The sequence below is a fragment of the Polyodon spathula genome, chromosome 45 (assembly GCF_017654505.1).
Source record: "Polyodon spathula isolate WHYD16114869_AA chromosome 45, ASM1765450v1, whole genome shotgun sequence".
In the NCBI taxonomy this organism is placed as follows: Eukaryota; Metazoa; Chordata; class Actinopteri; order Acipenseriformes; family Polyodontidae; genus Polyodon; species Polyodon spathula.
Genome location: NC_054578.1, coordinates 283,664 through 309,838, shown reverse-complemented (window position 1 = coordinate 309,838; position 26,175 = coordinate 283,664). Strand labels below are relative to the sequence as shown.

The window sequence follows — 26,175 nt, the reverse complement described above, 5'->3', positions numbered from 1 at the left end:
CCATAGTTGGGGAATGCCCTCTTTCTTCAATTGGTTGATGATGTCTTCTAACACAATAAATGATACACTGTTTAAAGAAGCAGTGTGTGTTTATGTTTTAATTTTATATTCATCAATGGAAGAGAGCATTAACTCACTAGGGATTTTTAAATTTTTTTTAATTTAGTCGTTGCCAATTATTTTTTGTTATTTTCTCCCAATTTGAAATGCCCAATTATTATTTAGGCTCAGCTCACCGCTACCACCCCTGCGCTGACTCGGGAGCGGCGAAGACGAACACACGCTGACCTCTGAAGCGCGTGCCGTCAGCCGACCGTTTCTTTACACACTGCGGATTCACCATGCAGCCACCCAGGAGCTACAGCGTGGGAGGACAACGCAGCTCCTGGGAAGCTAACAGGCAAGCCCGCAGGCTCCCGGCCAGTCTACAGAGGTCGCTGGTGCGCAGTGACATGAGGACACCCTGGCCGACCTAGACCTTCCCACCCTGGCGACACTCAGCCAATTGAGCTCCGGCTCCTGTGAACTCCCGTCCACGGTCGGCGGTGGAAAAGCTCAGACTCGAACCGGCGACGTCCAGGCTGTAGAGCACATCCTGCACTCACGCAGAGCGCCTCTACTGGATGCACCATTCGAGAGCCCTGGGATTTTTTCTTTGATGGATAAGTGAGGGAGGTAGATGCTGGCCGAGGGATTTTGTAAGTTTATTTTCAGCTGGAAAGGGGCTGCAGGTACATGTGTTGTGGGCTGCAAGCGGCCCGTGGGCCATGGGTTGCCCACCACTATATTAGAGCAATAAGCACTAGCCCCAGAAATGTCTTCTTGGTCCTTAGCTTCACTAACTGCTTCAGGTAGTTCTAAATTGGAACAACCAGCGACCCAGCAGATGAGTATGGGACTAGTACCAAGATTGGGTAATGTTACAGGGTAATAAAATGTAAAATATCAAGCCAATTCTGTTTGGCTAGTCTGACAAGATGCCTTCTGAGTGATGTGTGTCTGCTAATGTCCACAACAGCTGTTTGACTACATTACAAGAAATGTAATATTCAGTAGCCTTGCAGTTAGCACTTAAACAGCACAGAATGAACAGTTATCTTAATGTAAACACTGAAATGTTTCTAATAAAACTAATTGTGATGAGGTACCCGCCACTTTTATATATTTATGTATTTATTATTATTATTATTATTATTATATTATTATATTTTTTATTAATTGTATTATTATTATTATTATTATTATTATTATTATTATTATTATTATTATTATTATTATTATTATTATTTTGTGTATTGTGGCAAGGATGAGGTTAATTCCCCATCTAATAAAAACCTTTTTGAAGCCTTAATGAAGGGTAGTTAAGGCTCCAGCCACAGTATAAAAAGACACATTCTGGGCTCATTAAGGTGTTGGTTGGAGAAGGAGAGACACTCATTGAGACAGCGTGCTAAACATGATTGCGACTAAGTTTGTTAAGTGGTTACAAAGGTACTTGTTTTGTTTTTAGTTTTGTGAACCTTTTCTTTTGACCTGCGTTCCCTTTTGTTTGTGTTTTTTGTAAAGGTCTTTTTTTAATGAATATACGACTGTAGCTGTTTCAACTCTGTTTCCCTGGTTGTGTGTGCTGCTTCCTGGTCGCTGACATCACCACCCACCCACTCAAAGCCCTCCTTACCACACTAATGCAGACATTTCTTTTTTCACAATAATCAAAATAATTATTCCTTAGTTTTTAGCTAAAATGTACTTCTTTAGTAAATTGGTGATTTACATCTTCTTTTGGACTCTATAGCTTCACACATTTCACTTACTCAGTCAAAACAAAATCTGCTGTGTACAGGCTGAAGCTATCCTCTTAACGAGGAGTTTGGCGCTCTATCGATCGGATTCCTATACAGCTGGTATAAACCCTGTATCCACAAGTCTGTTATTATTTGCTCTCTACTTACTGTTTGTCGATTCCTGTTTACCTCCATGGAGATTTTTTTTTTTTTTAAATATAAATTTAGCAGTTGCCAATTTTAACCCTTTTTTCTCCCAGTTTGAAATGTCCAACTGTATTTAGGCTCAGCTCACTGTTACCACCCCTGCACTATCTCAGGAGCAGCGAAGACAAACATGCACTGTCCTCCAGAATGTGCCGTCAGCCCACCGCTGCCTTTCACTCTGCAGGCCTGCCATGCAGCCAACCCAGAGCTACAGCGTCAGAGGACAATGCAACCCCTGGGAGCTCCCGTCCACGGTCGGCAGTGGAATAGCCTGGACTCGAACTTGTGACCTCCAGGCTATAGGGCACATCTTGCGCTCCACGCAGAGCGCCTTTACCAGATCACTCGAGAACCCCTCTCCATGGAGGTTTAAGCTGCTCGGCTTCTCCCAGCCTGTTCAATCTCACATTGAACCCTCCTTGGGTTTTCCACAGATCAAAGCTAGAAACCCCCTTTCTTTCCATTCTTCACTCACTTTTAAACTTGAGGGTCACTCGACTGCCCACTGACTGGATGAAATATTGCTTAACATCCCTGTTGAGCTGCGCTCACGTGACACTAACTTTCTCACATTCACACACAGTCTGAGGCCAAGTTGCCAAACATATGTAAAAGTTAACTCTTTCTTATAGTTCCTATAGCAGGTGACAAGAGGTGACTTCCTCAAACCCATGATGATCCATGGAAAGGAGGCAACCCTAGTATCTCTAGAATTATAAAAAATATAGCTTCATGAGTAGTAATTGCCTCCTCATGTATGTTTCCTATGTGAATGATCATGTTCGAGTGATTGTGTGTGTGTGTGAATGTGTTTAATATTGAATTAAAAGTTCAATGCTGGCTGTTCTGTTAATTTTGGTAAGTTATTCTTTACAATCCATTTTTACTGGATGCATTTAGTTTAATCTGATAAACCCAATAGGGGCCTCAGTCATTAAATGCACAACATCTAACTCCCAATATGATCTGCCTATGAGGCACAAATAGAAGAACATATGAAATAACAAACTTAACTGGATCAGCTTCAAGAAATATTGTGTTATCATCATAACCTTTAGCCAAATCTTGTGGACACACGCAAATAGTAAATGGAATAAAGTTTCAGAGGGGGTTGGGGGTATCTTTAGTGAGTAAAGTTTCATGTCCTTATAGAGCGGCCAGTTTTGCTTGGCTGGCAAAATGTTCTTAATAAAATGAGAAGCGCAGAGCCTTCACCCTCACTGATAGGCGTGTCAAGTAGTGGTAAGTTGCTTTAGGTTTAAGTGTCTGTATCTATATAATTTTGTATATATTAATTTCTTTACATGGAATTCTGTAATTCCTTTAAATGGTCCAGTATTAGATTTTAATACATATACATATTCCCGGTAATACATGCAATGTTGCATAATTGCTAATTCAACAACCATATTTTTTGTTATGATTTCCTTTATTGTTCTTTGTAAGGATAGGTCAGCCCATTGTGGATTGGATTTGTGTTATCAATTTCTTTACTAGAGATTGTAAATAAATACATTATTGCTATATCTAACAATACTACTAATAATGCTACATCAATACTGTTTTTTATGGTCATGTGCTAAAGATTTCACACAAACTTATGTGTTTTAATTGGGTTTCATAACACTGGTGTGTTGTGTTGTCTTCATTTCAGTGGTCTACTGGAGTCCAGTGAGATCCTCTATTGAGAGTTATCTACAGTGACCGGGAGTCAGTATTAGCGCACTGAATAAATGCTTAGGGAAGTCCAGTACGAGCAAGATAAAAAAATTAGAAGAGCAAGAATAAATTAATTATTTTTATTTGCAGTGCTGTGGAGTATCAAAATCACCACCTTCCTACGTTTGCTGTAAAGGAAGGTAAGGAATATTTGTAAAATCTGCCTTGTGAATGACATCATTAATAAGATAATTGTGAGGATCAAATTACAATACCATGGTCTTTCTCTTGGTGGGCCTGTTCCAGTCCTATACCACAAAATGTAAAATGTACAAATGAGTGGAGGCCATTTGGCCCATCTAGGCTCACTGGGATCCTAGTAGCAGATCACAGAACTTTGTCAACTTGGGTCTTAAAGGATCCAAGTGATTCTGCCTCAACAACATGACTAGATAGCCCTTTCCATACAACTCTAATTTACAACCCTGTCCTCTGGTCCTGGTTTCTGTACGGCACTAATTGGTTTTGGTTAAATTTTTTCATGTTTGAGATCAGATCTATTGGCCTTGGCAGGAGGGTATCAGTGTTACACCAGGAATGGAACCACATGGTTTAAACTGAAACAATTGAATGAACTCGTTACACCAGCTTGCCACTGATCACTGGGTTTTACATTACTGTGCATTTCTGCAGTCCAGATATAATAGAATAATGACCAACATGTTCAGCTAACTGTCTTCATTTTGTATTCCCACAGTAAACCGTCATCATGAGTACGGACGCAGAGATGGAGATATACGGGCCGGCGGCCATCTACCTCCGGAAACCTGAGAGGGAAAGAATTGAGGCTCAAAGCAAACCCTTTGATGCAAAAACTGCGTGCTACGTAGCAGATGCCAAAGAGATGTACTTGAAAGGTGTTATCCAGAGTAAAGAAGGTAGCAAAGTCACTGTAAAAACTTTGGAAGGACAAGTAAGTCACGTTAGAGTAAAACATCATCTTTTATGGCTTACACTTCTGTTATTTACTACTGCATTGCATGAAACAGGGTAGCCTGCTCTTTCACATTACTTGGGTAGCATGCACTTTCCTTATGCTAGATAAATGCTTTGGATAACCTTTGTTTTTTTAAGTAGTTTTCTAACATTAACATTTTATTTTAAAAACATGCAAATTGCATATTAGTGAGGATATAGCCCAATATTCTGAGTACCAGCAATTATAATATCTTGACATGAAACACATATAAATGGATATAAACTTACACAGACAGTTAAACCAATTTTGTTGTAACTAAGTATGATGTATCAAACCCTTGCCTTTCAAAAACACAGGTTTTTGTTTCTCAGAATTTAAGTTTGTCCTTTTTTTGCATTTCAGACCGTCACTGCTAAGGAAGATGACGTCTACCCTATGAACCCTCCCAAGTATGATAAAATTGAGGACATGGCCATGATGACCCACCTCAGTGAACCAACTGTGCTGTATAACCTCAAAGAGCGTTATGCCGCATGGATGATCTACGTAAGAGTGTTCATACAAAATAAATAAATACAATCAAAAGATTCTTATGAATGAACTGTATTTAATTTTCCATTTTACAATTTCAGACTTACTCTGGGCTGTTTTGCGTTACTGTGAACCCATACAAGTGGCTTCCAGTGTACGACAAGGTTTGTGTTAATGCATACAGAGGCAAGAAGCGTATGGAGGCTCCCCCACACATCTTCTCTGTCTCTGACAATGCCTATCAGTTCATGCTTACTGGTAAGTATTTCATAATCAAACTGATTTTATCTGGAGTAAATATCATGCCTTTTGGTGAAGTAATGGATCTCGTATATCATAAATGAAATGTTATGAAAAGCATTGCTTTTATAAATGCTAACATCATGACAGGGGAAATAAATTAAAATGTAGACATTGACTTACTGAGACCCCACATTGGATCTGTTACTCATTATCTTCAGCTAAACTAAATAATAATTCAGATACCATCTTTAATCAAATTCTTAAAATAATTACCTTTACAGATCGTGAAAACCAGTCAGTCCTGATCACGTAAGTATGGGGTATAATTACAAGAATTATTAAAACATAAACCTCCCCAGAAATATAATCTTAACATGTTTTTCTCTTGCATTCAGTGGAGAATCTGGTGCAGGAAAGACTGTGAACACCAAACGTGTCATCCAGTACTTTGCGACAATCGCAGTGGCTGGTGAGAAGAAGAAAGAGCCAGCTCCTGGAAAAGTCCAGGTTGGAAACTTCTGTCAATGACATCAAATAGTACGGAACATTCAACGGGTCCCAGTTCCATTAACTAACTCTTGGATTGTGTCTTATATAGGGAACCCTGGAGGATCAGATCATTTCAGCTAACCCTCTGCTGGAGGCTTTTGGTAACGCCAAAACTGTGAGGAATGACAACTCGTCTCGCTTTGTAAGTGACAATGCTTTTGTTTCCGTTACATTACTGCATGCTTGGACTTTCTGGAGCCATTAACAGTGCATTAGCATACTGACGTGGTTTCTTTTTATTTTCATTCAGGGTAAATTTATCAGAATTCATTTCGGAGCAACAGGAAAACTGGCTTCCGCTGATATTGAGACCTGTACGTTTATTTTTTTTCTGCTGTAACATATCTTTACATTTGTGTCTTATTTTTAGACATTTAAAATGCTGACTGTACTTATTCATCACAGACTTGCTGGAAAAATCCAGAGTAACATTTCAGCTGAAAGAAGAAAGGAGCTACCATATCTTCTATCAGATCATGACCAACCACAAACCAGAACTTATTGGTAGGTGAAACTAAATCACTCTGTTAACTGGCTGATTGATCTGTCTGTCTCGAAATAATTGTTTGTTGCTGTCTTCCTTCCAGACATGCTTCTCATTACCACCAACCCCTACGATTACCCTATGATCAGTCAAGGGCAGATCACCGTCGCCAGCATTGACGACAAGGAGGAGTTGGATGCCACAGATGTAAGTTTCATTGATTAGCTTTGTTTAATGATTTCATTACCTTTTATATGTGCCTAATGTTGTTTTTATTATCCAGTCTGCCATTGACATTCTTGGGTTCACCAATGAAGAGAAATTGGGCATCTACAAGATCACTGGTGCGGTGATGCACTATGGTAACATGAAGTTCAAGCAGAAGCAACGTGAGGAGCAGGCTGAGCCAGACGGCACTGAAGGTAACTTTGATTTACAAGCACAGGCAATATGTGTGCTGTAATTCATAATCTTATCATATCTATTTAATTCATGTTAATTTTCATATAGCAGTAAACGCAATATGCATTATTTTGTGATTAACATAATATTCAATTTAATTAATTATTTTGTTGTGATCACAGTATTAAAGAATGCTTGTTTCTGCTCACACATGTACCATATTTGGTTTAAGATAATTTGTTACACATTTCAATGCAATAATATATAACTATTACATCAATTTATAGATTAAAATGGATTTAGGTCTAAACCGCAAAGTACAGGAAATATCTTCTGTTACACTGGTTGATAAAGTGGGTCTAAACTTGTCCGACTTGCTGAAAGCCTTGTGCTACCCGAGAGGGAAAGATATCGCTATTGCATTTTTTGTGTACTTTATGGAACATTAATTTATATGGTAAGCCTTTGGATGAGGAGTAAAACGTAGGTCCTATTGTAAGTGACTTTTCAGCAGCAGTAGTTGTGATGCATAGTTCTACACCAGCTCTTGTAAGTCACTTTGGATAAAAGCATTTGCTAAATGACTAATTAATAATAATAGAAAGTTGGAATGTAAACAACCTGATTGATTACTGAACAGGTGTGATTCTCTAGAAATGCCCTGTAACCCAACATTTACACCACAAAACCTTTAGCTGACATCACAGTTAAAAAGAGTTTGAGAAACACATGGCCTAACAGCAATGAAAAACACATGTATATATTGTATAAATAAGAACCCATTTAAACATCTAGGATTGCCAGATGTTGCCAGATTGAACTAACATCAAGATTATGTGTTTGGTTTCAGTGGCTGATAAAGTCAGCTATCTGTTGGGACTGAACTCAGCTGACTTGCTGAAAGCCTTGTGCTACCCGAGAGTGAAAGTGGGGAATGAGTTTGTGACCAAGGGGCAGACTGTCCCCCAGGTAATGTGTTTGCTCTCAACCTCCATGCACATTGCACACAATTCAACTTCATATTATTCTCATTTAACAATTAATCTTGTATCTTTTAATAGGTCAATCACGCTGTTGGCGCTCTGTCTAAATCTGTCTATGAGAAACTGTTCTTGTGGATGGTTGTCCGTATCAATGAGATGCTGGCTACAAAGCAGACAAGACAATTCTACATTGGAGTCCTGGATATTGCAGGATTTGAGATCTTTGATGTAAGTTTGATTTGTCATACTGCTTATATATTCTTTACTACTTTGTTTTATTACTGTTATTGTATTCATATTTATATATATATCATACATGTATTTAGTACAACAGCTTGGAGCAGCTGTGCATCAACTTCACCAATGAAAAACTGCAACAGTTCTTCAATCATACCATGTTTGTACTGGAACAAGAAGAGTACAAGAAGGAAGGAATCGTTTGGGAGTTCATTGACTTCGGCATGGACTTGGCTGCTTGCATTGAGCTTATTGAAAAGGTGTGTAAAAACATAATAACCTTTGCACCATGCTTGGTCTCTCGCTATTCTCTTTCTAATGCTTGAATCTTAATTTTCACTAGCCTATGGGAATATTCTCCATCCTTGAAGAGGAGTGCATGTTCCCCAAGGCCTCAGACACTTCTTTCAAGAACAAGCTGTACGACCAGCACCTTGGCAAGAGCAACGCCTTCCAGAAACCTAAACCAGTCAAAGGAAAACCTGAGGCCCACTTCTCCCTGGTGCACTATGCGGGCACTGTGGACTACAACGTCACCGGCTGGCTGGACAAGAACAAGGACCCCCTGAACGAAACTGTAGTGGGGCTGTACCAGAAATCATCCATGAAACTCCTGGCCCACCTTTATGCCGCTTTTCCAGCTGCAGGTACTGGAAAAATGTCATACATTCATTCACCTTTGAAATCACATTATGTGTGACTAATTTTATTACAGCAACACTTTCACTTATACTGTATGTTCACTGGTGTCCATTTTGGAGTATTAAAGATAGTTTTGGACTCATTTGTATTTGATCAGTCTGAAGATTATACTTTGTATTTAAAGAGGCTGCTGCTGCAAAGGGGGGTGGAAAGAAGAAGAAGGGTGGCTCCTTCCAGACGGTGTCAGCTCTTTTCAGAGTATGTGTTTTTGATTTCTTTTGCAGTCTGGCCAGTTTATTTATGTTCCTCCCACCATTTAAAGTCTGTACTAGTCTGTAAATTAGAAATGCTAAATGTATCATATATCTGTCACTCCACAGGAGAACTTGAACAAACTGATGACCAACTTAAGAAGCACCCATCCACACTTTGTGCGTTGCATAATTCCCAACGAGTCAAAGACTCCAGGTAATTATAATATGATCATGTATGTTTGTAACAGGTATCATGATTTTAAAATAAGTTTGTGACACACTTCTAATTGTAATTTCAGGTTTAATGGAAAACTTCTTGGTTATCCACCAGCTGAGATGCAATGGTGTGTTAGAAGGTATCAGAATTTGCAGAAAGGGATTCCCAAGCAGAATCTTGTATGGTGACTTCAAGCAAAGGTATCAACACCACTGAGTTTACCCTCTCAATAATGTTTTTTCTTTATTTTATATTTCTCTTTGCAGCTATTAAAAGTGTATAATCACATGTATGTTCTTATTTTTGACACAGATACAAAGTGTTAAATGCAAGTGTTATCCCTGAGGGTCAGTTCATGGACAACAAGAAAGCATCAGAGAAGCTTCTGGGATCAATTGATGTGAATCACGAGGAGTATAAATTTGGCCACACCAAGGTTAGTATACATAATATGTCTTCACATTTAGCATCATCTTGAGAATAGTGTTCCATAGTGTAACATGGTTGAAGCCCTGCGCATGTAAATAGTGTGTTTGTGTCTGTAAATAAAGATTGTTTATTTTGTATTTTAGTTTGGCAAGGTTGGGGTTAATTCCATCCCTGCCAAATACATGAGTAGAATTTAGCTGGGTCTTGATTCTCTGACACATGCTACAAAAGGGATTCCAAATTATGTGTGCAGAAGGGTTCAGTGAACAGGAGGAGTTCAAAAAATAGGAGGCACTTTTTTTACACAGAGAATGGTGGGAGTCTGGAACTAACTCCCCAGTAATGTTGTTGAAGCTGACACCCTGGGATCCTTCAAGAAGATGCTTGATGAGATTCTGGGATCAATAAGCTACTAACAACCAAACGAGAAAGATGGCCTCATCTAGTTTGTAACCTTTCTTATGTTACAAACATTATAAACGAGAGGAGATAGAGTAGAGTACACATCCCAAGTGGTGCATCCAGTAGAGGCGCTCTGCGAGAGAGCAGGATGTGCCCTATAGCCTGGACATTGCCGGTTCGAGTCTGGGGTATTCCACAGCCGACCATGGATGGGAGTTCACAGGAGGCAGCGCTCAATTGGCTGAGCGTTGCCGGGGGTCGGGAGGGTCTAGTTTGGCCAGGGTGTCCTCGGGTCACCGCACACCGGCACCCTCTGTAGTCTGGCCGGGCGCCTGCAGGCTTGCCTGTTATCCACCCAGGAGCTGCGTTGTCTTCCCACGCTGTAGATCCTGGGCAGCTGCATGGTGAATCCGCAGTGTATAAAGAAGCAGGAGGCTGACGGCACACATTTCAGAGGACAGCATGTGTTCGTCTTCGCCACTCTCGAGTCAGCGCAGGGATGGTAGCGGTGAGCTGAGCCTAAATAATAATTGGGCATTTCAAATTGGGAGAAAATAACAAAAATAATTGGCAACGACTAAATTAAAAAAAAATATAAACAAAAAATTTTGGTGAGGCTAAGTGCAAGGTTTTTTTTGTCATTTGTAGAGAATACGAACATCTGATTTTTGTATCCGAATACATGTCAAAAAATATTAATTCGGATATTTGTCCCAGCACTAATTTCAACATCATTGTAAAGCACATTACACTTATGAAAGTCAATCATGTTGAAGACAGAGACTCTTTGTTTATTATATGATTAAGTGAACTCCCGTCTCTTAATTGAATGTTGCGCCATGCTAAGACAAAACCATATTTTACCATGACTCTCTTGAATGCAGGTGTTCTTTAAAGCTGGTTTGCTGGGTGTACTTGAGGAGATGCGAGATGAAAAATTGGCCGCACTCGTCACTAGAACTCAGGCTCAATGTCGTGGGTTTCTGATGAGAAAGGAATTCCAAAAGATGATGGAAAGGAGGTGAATGAAGAAATACTGTAGCCTCAGAAGAATTGCAAAAACATTTGAACTGCTTGATATATTTGAGTTACTGATTCAAATTGTTAAACATTTAGAACAGTACTTCAAGAGATAATAATAAAATTAAATAAATAAATAAACCCACAGATCAATGCAACTACGTAATATGACTGCAAGCAGGGCTTAACAAGTATTAATATATACCATGAGTACAGCACCCCTTGTTCTTAATAGAGTCAAACAATCAGCCCAGCTTATGTTAGTAGTCATATGATGCATTGTATTATTCATATTGCATGTAATATTTAGTCAGCATTTGCACTTATGTAAAATAATTCTAGAAGTCGTCTAGAACTGAAGTTATTACCTTGTTCTTGTATTATAGGGAGTCCATTTTCACCATCCAATACAACATTCGCTCATTCATGAATGTGAAACACTGGCCATGGATGAAGCTCTACTTCAAGATCAAGCCGCTGCTGAAGAGCGCCGAGTCTGAAAAGGAAATGGCCAACATGAAAGAAGAATTCGAAAAGTGCAAAGAAAATCTGGCCAAAGCAGAAGCAAAACGAAAGGAGCTTGAGGAGAAAATGAATTCTGTGATGCAGGAAAAGAATGACCTGCTGCTTCAAGTCCAGTCTGTACGAGTCTGTTTTGTACTATGGCTTTTTAGTCCACTTACATGATGTTACTTTCAATGTTTCATTTAGTCACAGCCTAGAGGAATGATTGATGCACTAGATTTAAAAGTGTCTACTTATGGACTAAATAAGTACAACTGATGGACAGAAGTCTGCTATTTGAAGAGTGTGGAGAACCATACGTAGTATTAAGGCACAAAGGGCCCCATCGTACAGTATTGAATAAAGCAAGAGTTACTCAGTTAAGTGAAGTCAGGGTAACTGAACTTTATTAACTATTTTATACACCTTCTCTTAAAGGAATTCAAGCACTTACATTAGCAACACAGGCCGCAAATGTGCAGTCTGAGAAAAACACGTTATAGCACACAGGTATTTTCTATTTAAAACATGAAACTGGAAGCTCTCAGTTTCTAAGCCTTATTCTTGGGTGATCTGTTTGCACTTCCTGGGTCATTTCACCTCAAGTGTTTTCTGGGTCAAAGCAAGTTACAGGCTGAAAGCATGTCACTCATTCATAGTAAGCAGCTGATTGGTTATTGACAGGAAAGAAGCCAGTGAAGGGGTGAGAAAACATAGTAGAAAGCACAGTTCAGTTGTTGAGAAAGTGAATCCCGATCTCTTATCAAAGCTCTCTGTGGATTTAATACATTGGCTTATGTTACAGTTGCCTACTATTAAATGGCAGACAATGTTTGCATCAGCAAGATCCCATTATTAGTGCCATGCAGTGGCTCAGTATTTAAAATACGGAACTGAATTTCATTTTTGGAAGTGGGGAAGGGCTCATTTTAACTGTGGTATCTCAGGAGATTGCTAGGGATGAAAGCACCACAAATAAATTCCCTGTTACTAATTCTTTCAAGTATCATCAATATCATGCAAATGTGCTAAACTAAATACATTATACATTCATATCTACATTTGTTGATAACAATACTTTCACAATGTCTTAACAGGAAGCTGAAGTTCGCTCTGATGCTGAAGAAAGATGTGAGGGGCTTATCAAAAGCAAAATCCAGCTTGAGGCTAAAGTTAAAGAGATTACTGAGAGACTGGAAGACGAGGAGGAAATGAATGCTGAGCTGACTGCCAAGAAGAGGAAACTGGAAGACGAGTGCAGTGAGCTCAAGAAGGACATTGATGACCTGGAGCTTACATTGGCCAAAGTGGAGAAGGAGAAGCATGCCACAGAAAATAAGGTGAGGATTTTAGCAAATGACATACAATCATTTATTTTAAAAAACTGATCAGAAAATTACATTAATTTGTTTTGCTTCTAAACCTTTTATGTAGGTTAAAAACCTTACTGAAGAAATGGCTACTCAGGATGAAAGCATTGCAAAATTAACCAAGGAAAAGAAAGCCCTCCAAGAGGCACACCAACAGACCCTTGATGACCTGCAAGCAGAGGAGGACAAAGTCAACACTCTGACCAAAGCAAAGACTAAGCTGGAACAACAAGTGGACGATGTGAGTGAAGCCTACGATGCAGACTCTCAATGGGGTTTAACTTAATGAAATATATTAATATAATATAGCTATTTCTTTCATTTAGCTTGAAGGTTCATTGGAGCAAGAAAAGAAACTCCGTATGGACCTTGAGAGAGCCAAGAGAAAGCTTGAGGGAGATCTGAAACTAGCCCAGGAATCCATAATGGATCTGGAGAACGACAAGCAGCAATCAGATGAGAAGATAAAAAAGTAAGATTGTATTGTGTGAAATGTATATCTTAAAGAAACTTTGGCTATTTAAAAAAAGAACTATGTAATATATATATATATTTAAACTTTTCAGGAAGGACTTTGAAACAAGCCAACTGCTGAGCAAAATTGAAGATGAACAAGCTTTGGGTGCTCAACTTCAAAAGAAGATTAAGGAGCTTCAGGTATTGTGTGGAAATCAATATCTTTCAATTCACAAATGAGAAACGATTATAAATGTTTAATTTCAACTGTTCAATTTTACATTTTCTAGGCCCGCATTGAAGAACTTGAAGAAGAAATCGAGGCCGAACGAGCGTCTCGGGCAAAGATTGAAAAGCAAAGAGCTGATCTTTCCAGGGAACTTGAAGAGATCAGTGAAAGGCTTGAGGAAGCAGGAGGTGCAACTTCAGCTCAGATTGAAATGAACAAGAAACGTGAAGCTGAGTTTCAGAAGCTCAGGCGTGATCTAGAGGAGTCCACTCTGCAGCATGAAGCTACTGCTGCTGCTCTTCGCAAAAAGCAAGCCGACAGCGTGGCTGAACTGGGAGAACAGATCGACAACCTCCAGCGTGTGAAACAGAAGCTCGAGAAGGAAAAGAGTGAATATAAAATGGAACTTGATGATCTCTCCAGCAACATGGAATCTGTAGCCAAATCCAAGGTAAACAGCACAAGTTTGTCCTCTCAATATACAATAAAGAATTACGTTCTTGTACACTAATGTTTTTCAACTTGTAATTAAAGGCAAACCTGGAAAAGATGTGTCGTTCTCTGGAGGACCAATATAGTGAAATTAAGACGAAGAACGACGAGAATATCCGTCAGATCAATGACATCAGTACTCAAAGAGCCCGTCTCCTGACAGAGAATGGTATGCTTTTACTGCAGTTGCTGCATGATGTTATTCTACGTGTTGTAAAGGAAGGACTGTTTTTAAATTGCTATGAATATTTTCGCTTCAGGTGAATTCGCTCGCCAACTGGATGAGAAAGAAGCTTTAATTTCTCAGCTCACAAGAGGAAAGCAGGCTTTCATGCAGCAAATTGAGGAGCTCAAGAGGCAAATAGAGGAAGAAACAAAAGTAATACATGCCACCTTCCTCTTTATATTCAATGCTTGTGTCTTGTATTGTTTTTACATTGATATTTATAACATTCCCATCGTTCTTTAAAGGCCAAGACTGCCCTGGCTCATGGTGTGCAGTCTGCCCGCCATGACTGTGACCTGCTTCGTGAGCAATTTGAGGAGGAGCAGGAAGCCAAGGCTGAGCTGCAGCGTGCAATGTCCAAGGCTAACAGCGAGGTGGCTCAGTGGAGATCAAAATACGAAACTGATGCTATCCAGCGCACTGAGGAGCTTGAAGAAGCAAAGTAAATAATCATAGTTAACTTACAACTTTATATTCATTTAAATTATTTCATTCTTTAACCCTTTCTTTACTTGAACACTTTTCACAGGAAAAAGCTAGCACAGCGCCTTCAAGATGCTGAGGAACACATTGAGGCTGTGAACTCAAAGTGTGCCTCTCTGGAAAAAACAAAACTGAGACTCCAGGGTGAAGTTGAAGATCTCATGGTTGATGTAGAAAGAGCAAATGCACAAGCCTCTGCTCTCGACAAGAAGCAGAGAAACTTCGACAAGGTACCTAAAAGATCTTTATTACAAAGGCAACAATATAGGGAGAATATATTGTCTGCTGTTGACCATCTGTTTTCCACAAATACATAATGACAGCTGGAGGATTGATGTTCTCATATGTTAATGAGTTGATTCATGTGTTTTACAGACATGAATGGTCATTAATGCCCAATAAAACAGACAATGAGTTCTCTCTTAAATCAAGAAACGATCCCCTTGTGCATGTATTTGAAAGCAGGTTGACGGTAGCACGAAGGATGAAATAGAAATGGTGGAAATGACAAACGACTGCTTCCTAACACAATTTGTCAAGGCACTGACTAGAGGGGAGGCATGCCTTGATTTAGTCTTTTCAAATAACGAAGATAGAATAACTAAAACAGAGGTCAGAGAACCACTGGCAAACTCAGACCACAACATGGTCTCATTTGAAGTGTTTTTTAAATCCCCAAAAGTAATGACTAAAGCTAAGGTTTACAATTTTAGAAAAGCAAACTATGAAGGTATGAAACAGAGACTAACAGAAGTAGATTGGAGTAAAATAGAGAAAACACCCACAGAAGAAGGATGGTTGTTCTTCAAAAATGTAGTACTAGAGGCGCAAAACAATTATATCCCTAAAGTAGACAAATCTAAATGTAAAACTAAATTGCCAAAATGGTTTAATACATCAATTTAAAAAAAAATTCAGCGAAGAAAGGCACTTTACACAGCTTTAAAAAAGGACCAAAAAGAAAGTACGCAGAAAGAGTACACAGAACTGCAAACGCAAGTCAAAAAGGAAGTTAGAAAGGCCAAGAGAGAAATAGAAATGAACATTGCTAAGGGAGCTAAAACCAATTCCAAAATGTTTTTCCAATATTACAACAGCAAGCGAATATTCAAAGAGGAGATTAAATGTTTAAGAGATACAAATGGCAAAATCGTAGATGAAGAAAAAAAAATAGCAAATATATTAAATGATTACTTTTCACAAGTTTTTACAAAGGAAGATACTGACAACATGCCCCACATGTCATCCAGTTCCTATCCAGTTTTAAATAACTTTAGCATAACTGAGGCAGAAGTGTTAAAGGGACTCTTAAAATAAACAAATCCCCTGGGCCAGATGAGATCCTCCCAGTAGTACTCAAAGAAATGAAAGAAGTAATTTACAAACCGCTAACCAAGATCATGCAGCAGTCTCTTGACACAGGGGTGGTACCGACAGACTGGAAAATTGCAAACGTAATACCGATCCACAAAAAGGGAAACAAAACTGAACCAGGTAACTACAGACCAGTAAGCCTGACTTCTATTATATGCAAACTTATGGAAACTATAATAAGATCCAAAATGGAAAATTACCTATATGGTAACAGGGTCCTGGGAGACAGTCAGCATGGTTTTAGGAAAGGGAGATCGTGTCTAACTAACTTGCTTGATTTTTTTGAGGATGCAACATCGATAATGGATAATTGCAAAGCATATGACATGGTTTATTTAGATTTCCAGAAAGCTTTTGACAAAGTCCCGCACAAAAGATTAATTCTCAAACTGAACGCAGTTGGGATTCAAGGAAACACATGTACATGGATTAGGGAGTGGTTAACATGTAGAAAACAGAAAGTACTGATTAGAGGAAAAACCTCAGAATGGAGTGTGGTAACCAGCGGTGTACCACAGGGATCAGTATTAGGTCCTCTGCTATTCCTAATCTACATTAATGATTTAGATTCTGGTATAGTAAGCAAACTTGTTAAATTTGCAGACGACTCAAAAGTAGGAGGAGTGGCAAACATTGTTGCAGCAGCAAAGTCATTCAAAATGATCTGGAGAAGATTCAGAACTGGGCAGACACATGGCAAATGACATTTAATAAAGAAAAGTGTAAGGTACTGCACGCAGGAAATAAAAATGTACATTATAAATATCATATGGGAGATACTGAAATTGGAGAAGGAATCTATAAAAAAGTCCTAGGAGTTTTTGTTGACTCAGAAATGTCTTCATCTAGACAATGTGGGGAAGCTATAAAAAAGGCTAACAAGATGCTTGGATACATTGTGAAAAGTGTTGAATTTAAATCAAGGGAAGTAATGTTAAAACTGTACAATGCACTAGTAAGACCACATCTTGAATATTGTGTTCAGTTCTGGTCACCTCGCTATAAAAAAGATATTGCTGCTCTAGAAAGGGTGCAAAGAAGAGCGACCAGAATTATTCCGGGCTTAAAAGGCATGTCATATGCAGACAGGCTAAAAGAATTGAATCTGTTCAGTCTTGAACAAAGAAGACTACGTGGCGACCTAATTCAAGCATTCAAAATTCTAAAAGGTATTGACAGAGTCGACCCAAGGGACTTTTTCAGCCTGAAAAAGAAACAAGGAGCAGGGGTCACAAATTTAGTTTAGACAAAGGGGCATTCAGAACAGAAAATAGGAGACACTTTTTTACACAGAGAATTGTGAGGGTCTGGAATCAACTCCCCAGTAATGTTGTTGAAGCTGACACCCTGGGATCCTTCAAGAAGCTGCTTGATGAGATTTTGGGATCAATAAGCTACTAACAATCAAACGAGCAAGATGGGCCGAATGGCCTCCTCTCGTTTGTAAACTTTCTTATGTTCTTATGTTCTTATTTAAAAGAACTTCACTTCACTCTGCAGTTGTGATTGAATAGTTTTCTATTTAGTATAATTTTGTGCCAGTTTGCTTCACTGGCTAACATGCTGTTTTAGAATGAGCAGGAACCTTTTGGTTGTTTTAGGTTGTTAAGAATGATAACATACTAATAACAAAAAATCTGTGACAAGCAAACATTGAAGAATGTTGCCGAACGTCAGTAAAAATGTTATCCAATTGCATTCCTGACAAACTCTCCATCTATCTTCTTATTTTTCTGTTGTAGAAAATAACACATATAAAAAATAGTAGTTTTATATATATTATATATATATATATATATATATATATATATATATATATTATATATATATATATATATATATATAATTTAATTGTTACAACAAAGAGAAGGAGACATTTTTTCAGACAGAGAGTAGTGAGGGTATGGCATGGATTACCTAGTCATGTTGACAAAGTTCTGAGATCAATCCGCTACTAGGAATATTAATAAAAACCTATTGATGTATATTTATGACACATATATTCATTCAGGTTCTAGCTGATTGGAAGCAGAAATTTGAAGAAGGCCAGGCAGAGCTGGAAGCTGCACTGAAAGAGACTCGCTCTCTCGGCACTGAGCTTTTCAAAATGAAGAACTCCTATGAAGAAGCTTTGGATCACCTTGAAACCCTTAAACGGGAGAACAAGAATTTACAGCGTAAGCCTCCTTGAATTGCATGCCACAGGGTATTTGCCTTGATATTACTAACTATAACATATCAAAGATACAGCAAAGGTTGGATGCACTACCTCTCGCATGTAGGAACCTGACAGCCTATTTAGTTTGTATCAGGTAGATGATTAAACACATTGCATTTAGCTGCATGATTTCTTTGCAATTCTTTTCACAAAAAAGACACCAACTGCAAAAATTTGTATATCTTCTGGAATTTAGCACTTCTGTTCATTTAAATATTATGATGCATGACAGAAGGACTACCAATAGTGCTGTAATATAAATCTATGTCATAACATAACTTTCTGTTGTATGGAATTGCAGATGTTCCTGGCATAATACGGTCTTTTGCAAGGGAGGAAGGCGTGATAGGCTGGCATTAGCATGCATTATAACTTGTATAGGTGGAATGGGAGTTCTTTAGAAACAGGACTCCTATGTGTATGATGTACAACACAAAGATACTGTCAACTGCAAAAATTGTGTACGAGGTACACTTTTATGAAACTTTTACATGGGCGGGTGGAAAGTGCTGTGCCATGTCAGTTTGAGCGGGCAGCACCAGCAACACGGATCAACCAAGAGTTTTTCAGTGTCATACCAGATAAGCAATAGTACAGTTTAATGGGAGGGATGGCTTCACAGCTGTGCTGTATACGTTGTGGACCATGAAGATGTCACTTGTGCAGAGAGTTGTATGTTGCTCGTCTTAACTGATGTGACTGTCTGTGGTTTCTTGTGTTGCCTTGCCTCTTTCATTTTATATTAATACCACCCAGTTAAATCTTGGATTCTAATATTAACAGCATTATCTATCTTTTCCATCTTGTAGAGGAGATCTCTGATCTGACTGAACAGATTGGTGAGGGTGGGAAGGTTATTCATGAGCTGGAGAAGGCAAAGAAGCAGATTGAAACCGAAAAGTCAGAAATCCAAACCGCCTTGGAGGAAGCAGAGGTAATTCTTTAAAAACACACACCTTCTCATCTCCATTGTGTGCATATTCTCTCTCATTTTCATTACTCTATACTTTACAATCAAAAGAAACACATGTAGAAATGGGCTGCATGACTGTTTAGTCAAAGAACTGAAATAGTGTCCATTAAAAGATCCATTTAGATCATTTCAGTCCCAGCCTCTCTAGTAAAGGTGGGAGGGGCATTCCATTCCCGTGGTGCTCTGTGTGAGAAAGCCCTTCCACCTGTTTTAATTTTAATTACTCACCCCCCCATATGTACCGACCATTCACTGAGATCACAGGATGCAGGTCTTTTGCTTGTCCCGAGGGTGAGTAAAATTAGGATCAAGCCAAAACGAAAAGGGAAACAAATTTCCACAAAGACAAAATTGATCTGATAGTTAGCGAAATGGAAAAAAAAAAACAAATCTGGAAATATTATTTAACAGTTCGCAAGGTTAAAAAACATTAAGAAACAAAACATGGAGAGAAATAACTAACACAATAAATTAACTGGGACCAGTGCCGGCGCTAGGAGTTACTGTGAAGCAAACCCCCCCCTCCAAAAAAAAAAAAAAAAAAGTTAGTATGAAGTTATTGTAACCTTAGAAATGTAAATGATTCAGGTATAACAAGAGCTAGGGTAGCTGAACCAATGTATTTCCTTGAACTGGAGTAAGGTAACAGGCATGTTTATAACAACTTTTACAATGCATTTTTTTTTATAGGCCTCGTTGGAGCATGAGGAGTCAAAGATTCTTCGCGTCCAGCTTGAGCTGAACCAGGTGAAGTCTGAGGTTGACAGAAAGATCGCCGAGAAAGACGAGGAGCTGGAACAGCTGAAGAGAAACAGTCAGAGAGTGATAGACTCCATGCAGAGCACTCTCGACTCTGAAATTAGGAGCCGCAATGATGCCCTGAGATTGAAGAAGAAGATGGAGGGAGATCTGAATGAAATGGAAATTCAGCTCAGTCACTCCAACCGCCAAGCAGCTGAAGCTCAGAAACAACTGAGGAACGTCCAAGGACAACTCAAGGTGCGGACTGTTTCTGTCATTGCAGCAATTAAAGTACACGTCTATTGTCTTAGAAATGTTCCTAATGATTTTATTGATTTCTGTGTTTTGTCCAGGATGCCCAACTGCACCTTGACGATGCTATCCGAGGACAGGAAGACATGAAGGAACAGCTCGCCATGGTGGAACGCAGGAACTCCCTGATGCAGGCTGAAATTGAAGAGATGAGGGCTGCCCTGGAACAGACAGAGAGAGGCCGCAAAGTGGCTGAACAGGAGCTCCTTGATGCCAGCGAGCGTGTGCAGCTGCTGCACTCCCAGGTTGGAAGCTTTTGTTTCCGAACTAGTTTCTAAATTCTTGTTATTTTTTTATATTGATCAGTTTTCATCAACTTACAACCTTTCCCTTGACAGAATACCAGTCTTATCAACACCAAGAAGAAGCTTGAGAATGACATTTCCCAGCTGCAAGGTGAGGTAGAGGATGCCATCCAGGAAGCACGAAATGCAGAAGAAAAAGCCAAGAAATCTATTACTGATGTGAGTCACAGTGTCTGTCTGTATGTCTGTCTGCCTCACCAATTGTGCCCAAGCTATTCAACACACCAGTGTAAGGTATACATTTCTGAATATAGTGTTCAGGGTCAGAGCTCCTCCATCAAGCTATTGAGTTTAGCTCCAGTGGCTGTATCCCTTACAACCCCCCAACTCCTTCTGCTGCAACAGTTCTAAATCACTCCCTTCCATTCATCTACTTTCTTCACTCATCAGGCTGCCATGATGGCAGAGGAGCTCAAGAAGGAACAGGACACCAGCTCTCACCTGGAGAGGATGAAGAAGAACATGGAACAGACAGTGAAGGACCTGACCCATCGTCTGGATGAGGCTGAGCAGCTGGCCATGAAGGGTGGAAAGAAACAGCTCCAGAAACTGGAGGCCAGGGTGAGCTGAACATACAGACTAATAATTCCCTTGTACAAGGAACTGAACTGGGTTTAATATTTGCAATAATTTCCAGGTGCGCGAGCTGGAAAATGAGCTTGAAGCTGAGCAAAGACGTAGTGCTGAGTCAGTTAAAGGAGTCCGGAAATATGAAAGAAGAGCCAAGGAGCTCACCTACCAGGTAATACACCAGTTTCTGAAAGTTTTAATGAAGTCTCAGCATTCATAATTTATTGTGCATTATTATTATTATCATACGTGGTGAATGATAAGATTCCTACACACGTCAGTGTTTTACACTCTTTTGCAAGGGGGGGGGGGGGGTTGGCACTCAGCCTGTGTATAATAGATTGCTCATGTATAATAAGATTTATGATAAAACTGAAACCCTCAGTTATTGTAAAAACAAACTCTACCACCAGTACATGAACACAAACAAACACTGTCAATCCTAAACAAACAACAGTGGTCTGTGATTTTTAGTTGTATCTGCAGAAGACAGAGGGAATTTGTGGAAGAGCAGAATAGTGCAAGCACTCTTAAAAACTTAAAATAATTTTACTAACAGATCACCTGAGCCACATGCCCTCTGTGGGATGTCAGGTGGTTTAGGAGGATGGCCCTCTGAAATCAGAGGCTCTTGAGTGACACGGAAATCATCCAACTCCACCCTCTGAAAAAGTCACATGTTATAATGCATGTAGTTTTCTCAGGTTTCTGGTGACATTGATAAATCACTTGCACTAGTTCTGTTGGCATATTTATGATTATTATTATTATTATTATTATTATTATTATTATTATTATTATTGCCTGCAGTCTGAAGAAGACAAGAAGAATATCATCAGACTCCAGGATCTGGTTGATAAGCTGCAGCTGAAAGTGAAGGCTTACAAGAGGCAGGCTGAGGAAGCTGTAAGTGACACTTTTCTGGTTTTGATATATCCCTTTATTTTAGGACATTGTTGTTTTCTTGAACTATTACCCTTACCCCTTTGCAGACATACCCTTAGAATTTTGATCTAATTACACCGATGATGTAATTGCATGCAAAGTGGCTTTTTTTTAAATTAGCATAAAAGACTTTGTCAGGCTTCAGACTTCCACGAAGTGGGTCTATAAACCTGGGTGTTATTTTTAAATGATTCGTTAAAAGCAGTTTTTGCTTTTTTTCCTTCCATGATCAAAAGTACAAAGCTTTGCAGAATTAAGACTAAATCGCACAAAATGTTCATAAACCAAAAATAAATTAGCAAGATATTTACTGTAGTGAACTATATATAGGACAAAATTCAGGGATGAAGCTCCAATCAAAATATATTTCACTAAGCCCCAAGCCAATAGAGATACTTTTGTTATGCTGTGTAGCATTTCAGTTGCTGTAGTTTGGATTATCATATACCACAGCTTCAAAGTGCACAGATTACTGGAAAGTATGCTAACAAAACATTCTTTAAAGTTTATGATAGGTGTGATTCCCTTTTATAGGGCTTTATTTACTTGCACGTCAAAACATTTAAAATGGCAGCTTTACCGTCTGGTTCATTTCAATTTCAGAAATTGAATTCAAATGGATCCACTCAGTGTTCATTTCCACTGGCTAGTGCATATTGTTCTCATTGGGTTATGTTTCCAATTGCTTGGGTACACTCCTGAGAATGTGTTATAAACAGAAAACATGATCCGTGGCTTTGGTGATGCAAACAAACTGACATTTAAAAGTGTCTGTGTGGATATACACAGTCACAGGAACTGACAGTAACACATTACTTTTCATTTGAATGCAATCCCTTGATGTATTTGATAGGCACCGGCCCTCACAAGTAAACCAAATGTTCCTGTTCATTGTATTTGCCTTTCAGGAGGAACAAGTCAACACCCACCTGTCTAGATTCAGGAAGGTGCAGCACGAGCTTGAGGAGAGTGAGGAGCGCGCTGATATCGCTGAATCCCAGGTCAACAAGCTCAGGACTAAGAGCCGTGATATGGGAAAGGTAAGTAATAGATGAAATCACAGTGGTAGGGATGTCCGTTTCTGGGCTACAGTCTCACTACCCCACCATGTTTTATGATATGAGATATCTAAACAATTACTTATTCCTCAAAGGAGTACCAGAAACACAGTTTACATCTCCGAACTCTATTCTTGAGTGTAGTGCTGCACACTATATAAAGTGACCTGTAACCTAACAGAGGTGTGCCTCAGGGTGCACACTATGAACAGGGTCCAGGCCTGACTGGATAGTCGTTGCTGTCAGGTAGTGACACAAAAGGACTTGGCTGTCACACAATAACAAACAAAGCTGGCATGAAGAGTGAACTCTGGAACAGTAACACAGTTCAAATCATTAGCAAAGGTAGTACTGCAAATGAAATATAATTTATAAACAACAATGTATGTTTTATACTTTACCAACATATAATGACTCTGATTTATTGAAATTGAAATCTGTCCTGTTGTTCCTTGAAGTAAAATAAGACTCTTAATGATACAAAACTTGTAACAGACACATTCATGAGTCATGTACAGTGTTTTGTGAATGCAAGGCGGATAGGTCTAGCAGACAATGTCAATTATCAAGCCAACAATAATGTTCAGTTTTTTATAGTGACAGCAGTTATTTAACAAATGTCTGGGGCATATAGTATAGGATACGAGGCGTTGTGTAAATGCTGTGTACAGTTTGCAAAGTCCCGCAAGATAATGTGTTAATGAGGCCACTCCACAGATCTCTGCTCTGTTGCTTAACTATATATGAATAGGAATATGCATCAAGCAGTGTGTCCTGTGTTGTTCTAGCATGTCTCAGGTGTTCCATTACTAGCTCAACAGGAAATCTGTGGTTGTGTTTTTGCTCACTGTTTAATGATGCATTTATTTCTTTCTCAAAAGGTTAAAGAAGCAGCAGAGTAGAAGAGCATCAGAAGAGTCAAGCTGAAATATAGAGAGATTCATACAATATGAATTTCACAGTGAAGTAGCTCCTGTAATAGCGCTGGTAGTGTTTAGTGTTGAAACAATAATTGATTATTGTGATGTTGTCGATCGTGTTTTTGCATTGAGAAATTATTATCAATAATCATATTACCATTCGTTACCCAATGTGATACAGACGTGGGTAAAAGCAGCTCTGCATTGAAGCAATGAGTGATACTGCGTATATGCCCTTTAACAGCGAGAGAAAAACTAAGATTAATATTATTTTTTAAATAACTGTACATCTTGTGGAGGCTTTCTCTGTGGGTGGCCGGTCTAAATGTATTATTTAACCAATATATTTATGAAAAATATACATCGCTATGGCAAATAACTACTTGTATTGCCGTCTTCAAAATGAAACCACATATATGTATATTTTCTTCAATAATAACAATAACGTTCAGATTGTGAGTGCTTGTTTCTGTGCAGGCTACAGGACTGCCCCTCGACAGGCACCTCTGCAGTGTCCAGAGACAGGCGGCTTACAGCAATAACAAAGATAACACCACTCAAGCAATTGATTAAATCTATTGGATTTTTTATATCTATTGTATATTTTCGATAATCAGGCTGAGTGGTTAAAGAAAAGGCCTCATAACCAGGAGGTCCTCAGTTGAAATCCCGACTCACTCACTGACTCACTGTGTGGTCCTGAGCAAGTCACTTCACCTCCTTGTGCGCTGTCCTTCTGGTGAGATCTTGTTGTAAGTCACTTTGCAGCTGATGCATAGTTCACACATCCTAGTTTCTGTAAGTTACCTTGGATAAGGCATCTGCTAAGTAAACGAATAATAATAATGATTATCATGATAATTTACAGCCGATAACAGAAAATGTCATTATTGTCCAGCACTAGTAGTTTGAGAATAAAAGTGACATGTAAGCATCTACTCAAGGCTTGTGTTGTGTTTTTTTTCTGCTAGTCTTTATTCTGCACATGAAACAAATTATTTACTTATCAGGCTGCTCAATATTAGAAATATATGTTTTGTTAAAGAGTACAAAGCTTTGTTTGAGCAAATCTATTACCTTGCTGCACACATCAACTGAATAGACGACATAGACATTACTTTAATAGGGAATCTAAGGAAACAGCAACTCCGTCAGCTATGAGCTTGAGAAGGACATTTCTATACAGCTCAGAGATTTGAAAATATGAATTAAATTCAATATTTGAGCAGCTGCACTCAGACCTACTTGGAATGTTTGCAGAGATCACAAAAAAGAGAAGGGACTTTGACTCAGGAAATCACACCAACACTAAATGAGGCTGTGGAAGGGTGTGGGTATTCACAGACATGGGAGACAGAAAAGTGTATTTGCAAACACCACACAGGTGTCCAGTTTTATTTATTTTTCCGGTGATTTATTTTAGCCCGCAAAGGGTGCTGTTGTCCGAGGCCTGAATACCAGCGATGGTAGACAGGTCAACAGAAATACCCACAGGTAAATGGGCCCGCTGGAGCATTCACAGGTGCTCTAAAATAATAATGAATGACAAAAGGCGAAAGAAAAAGGGGAAATAAAACAGTAACAAAACTACAAAATAAAGGTGCTGCACTTGACAGCGTTACCCCGACCGTTGCTATCTGCAGGTCCCAGGTTTCCGTCCTATGCTTACCCTTTCCCTCAACCTGCTGATACTGCTCGGGGTTCTGCCCAAGTTTTTCCCTGCTACTAAAAATTCATTATTAGTTTGTTGTTGTGCTCATTCTTCTCCGGTCATGCTCGGTACAGCTGCAGAACTTTCGCCAACTTGCTCGTTTTGTCTTAGAGGGGCAGGCTGAGGGAACAACAGAGAGTTATCTTATAGGGTCAGCAATCCCCCAAGGCCTGCCTCTCAGCCACAGAGAGAGGGAAAACCAACACACCCTCTTCTCCACCTCTCCATGGCACTGCCATGACTAACAGGAAGATCTACGAGGCTAC

At 39.2% G+C, this 26,175-nt stretch overlaps 1 protein-coding gene across 1 annotated transcript; it reads left to right on the top strand.

The window, feature by feature from the left end:
* Window positions 1–3,186: 3,186 nt before the first annotated feature.
* LOC121305912 (myosin heavy chain, fast skeletal muscle-like) lies at window positions 3,187–25,136 on the top strand. Its single transcript, XM_041237567.1, has 41 exons — window positions 3,187–3,233; window positions 3,801–3,850; window positions 4,408–4,623; window positions 5,032–5,175; window positions 5,262–5,418; window positions 5,685–5,712; window positions 5,799–5,910; window positions 6,002–6,094; window positions 6,203–6,266; window positions 6,358–6,456; window positions 6,540–6,643; window positions 6,720–6,858; window positions 7,689–7,807; window positions 7,900–8,049; window positions 8,148–8,318; window positions 8,402–8,705; window positions 8,885–8,958; window positions 9,081–9,168; window positions 9,254–9,371; window positions 9,484–9,607; window positions 10,887–11,023; window positions 11,409–11,664; window positions 12,624–12,866; window positions 12,961–13,137; window positions 13,223–13,368; window positions 13,463–13,553; window positions 13,643–14,032; window positions 14,116–14,242; window positions 14,334–14,452; window positions 14,545–14,741; window positions 14,829–15,012; window positions 18,168–18,333; window positions 19,184–19,308; window positions 20,038–20,346; window positions 20,442–20,645; window positions 20,739–20,864; window positions 21,096–21,266; window positions 21,343–21,447; window positions 22,086–22,181; window positions 23,129–23,260; window positions 24,160–25,136. The coding sequence occupies exons 3-41, from the start codon at window positions 4,420–4,422 to the stop codon at window positions 24,178–24,180; spliced, it is 5,814 nt and encodes a 1,937-aa protein (XP_041093501.1). The 5' UTR covers window positions 3,187–3,233; window positions 3,801–3,850; window positions 4,408–4,419; the 3' UTR covers window positions 24,181–25,136.
* Window positions 25,137–26,175: the final 1,039 nt, after the last annotated feature.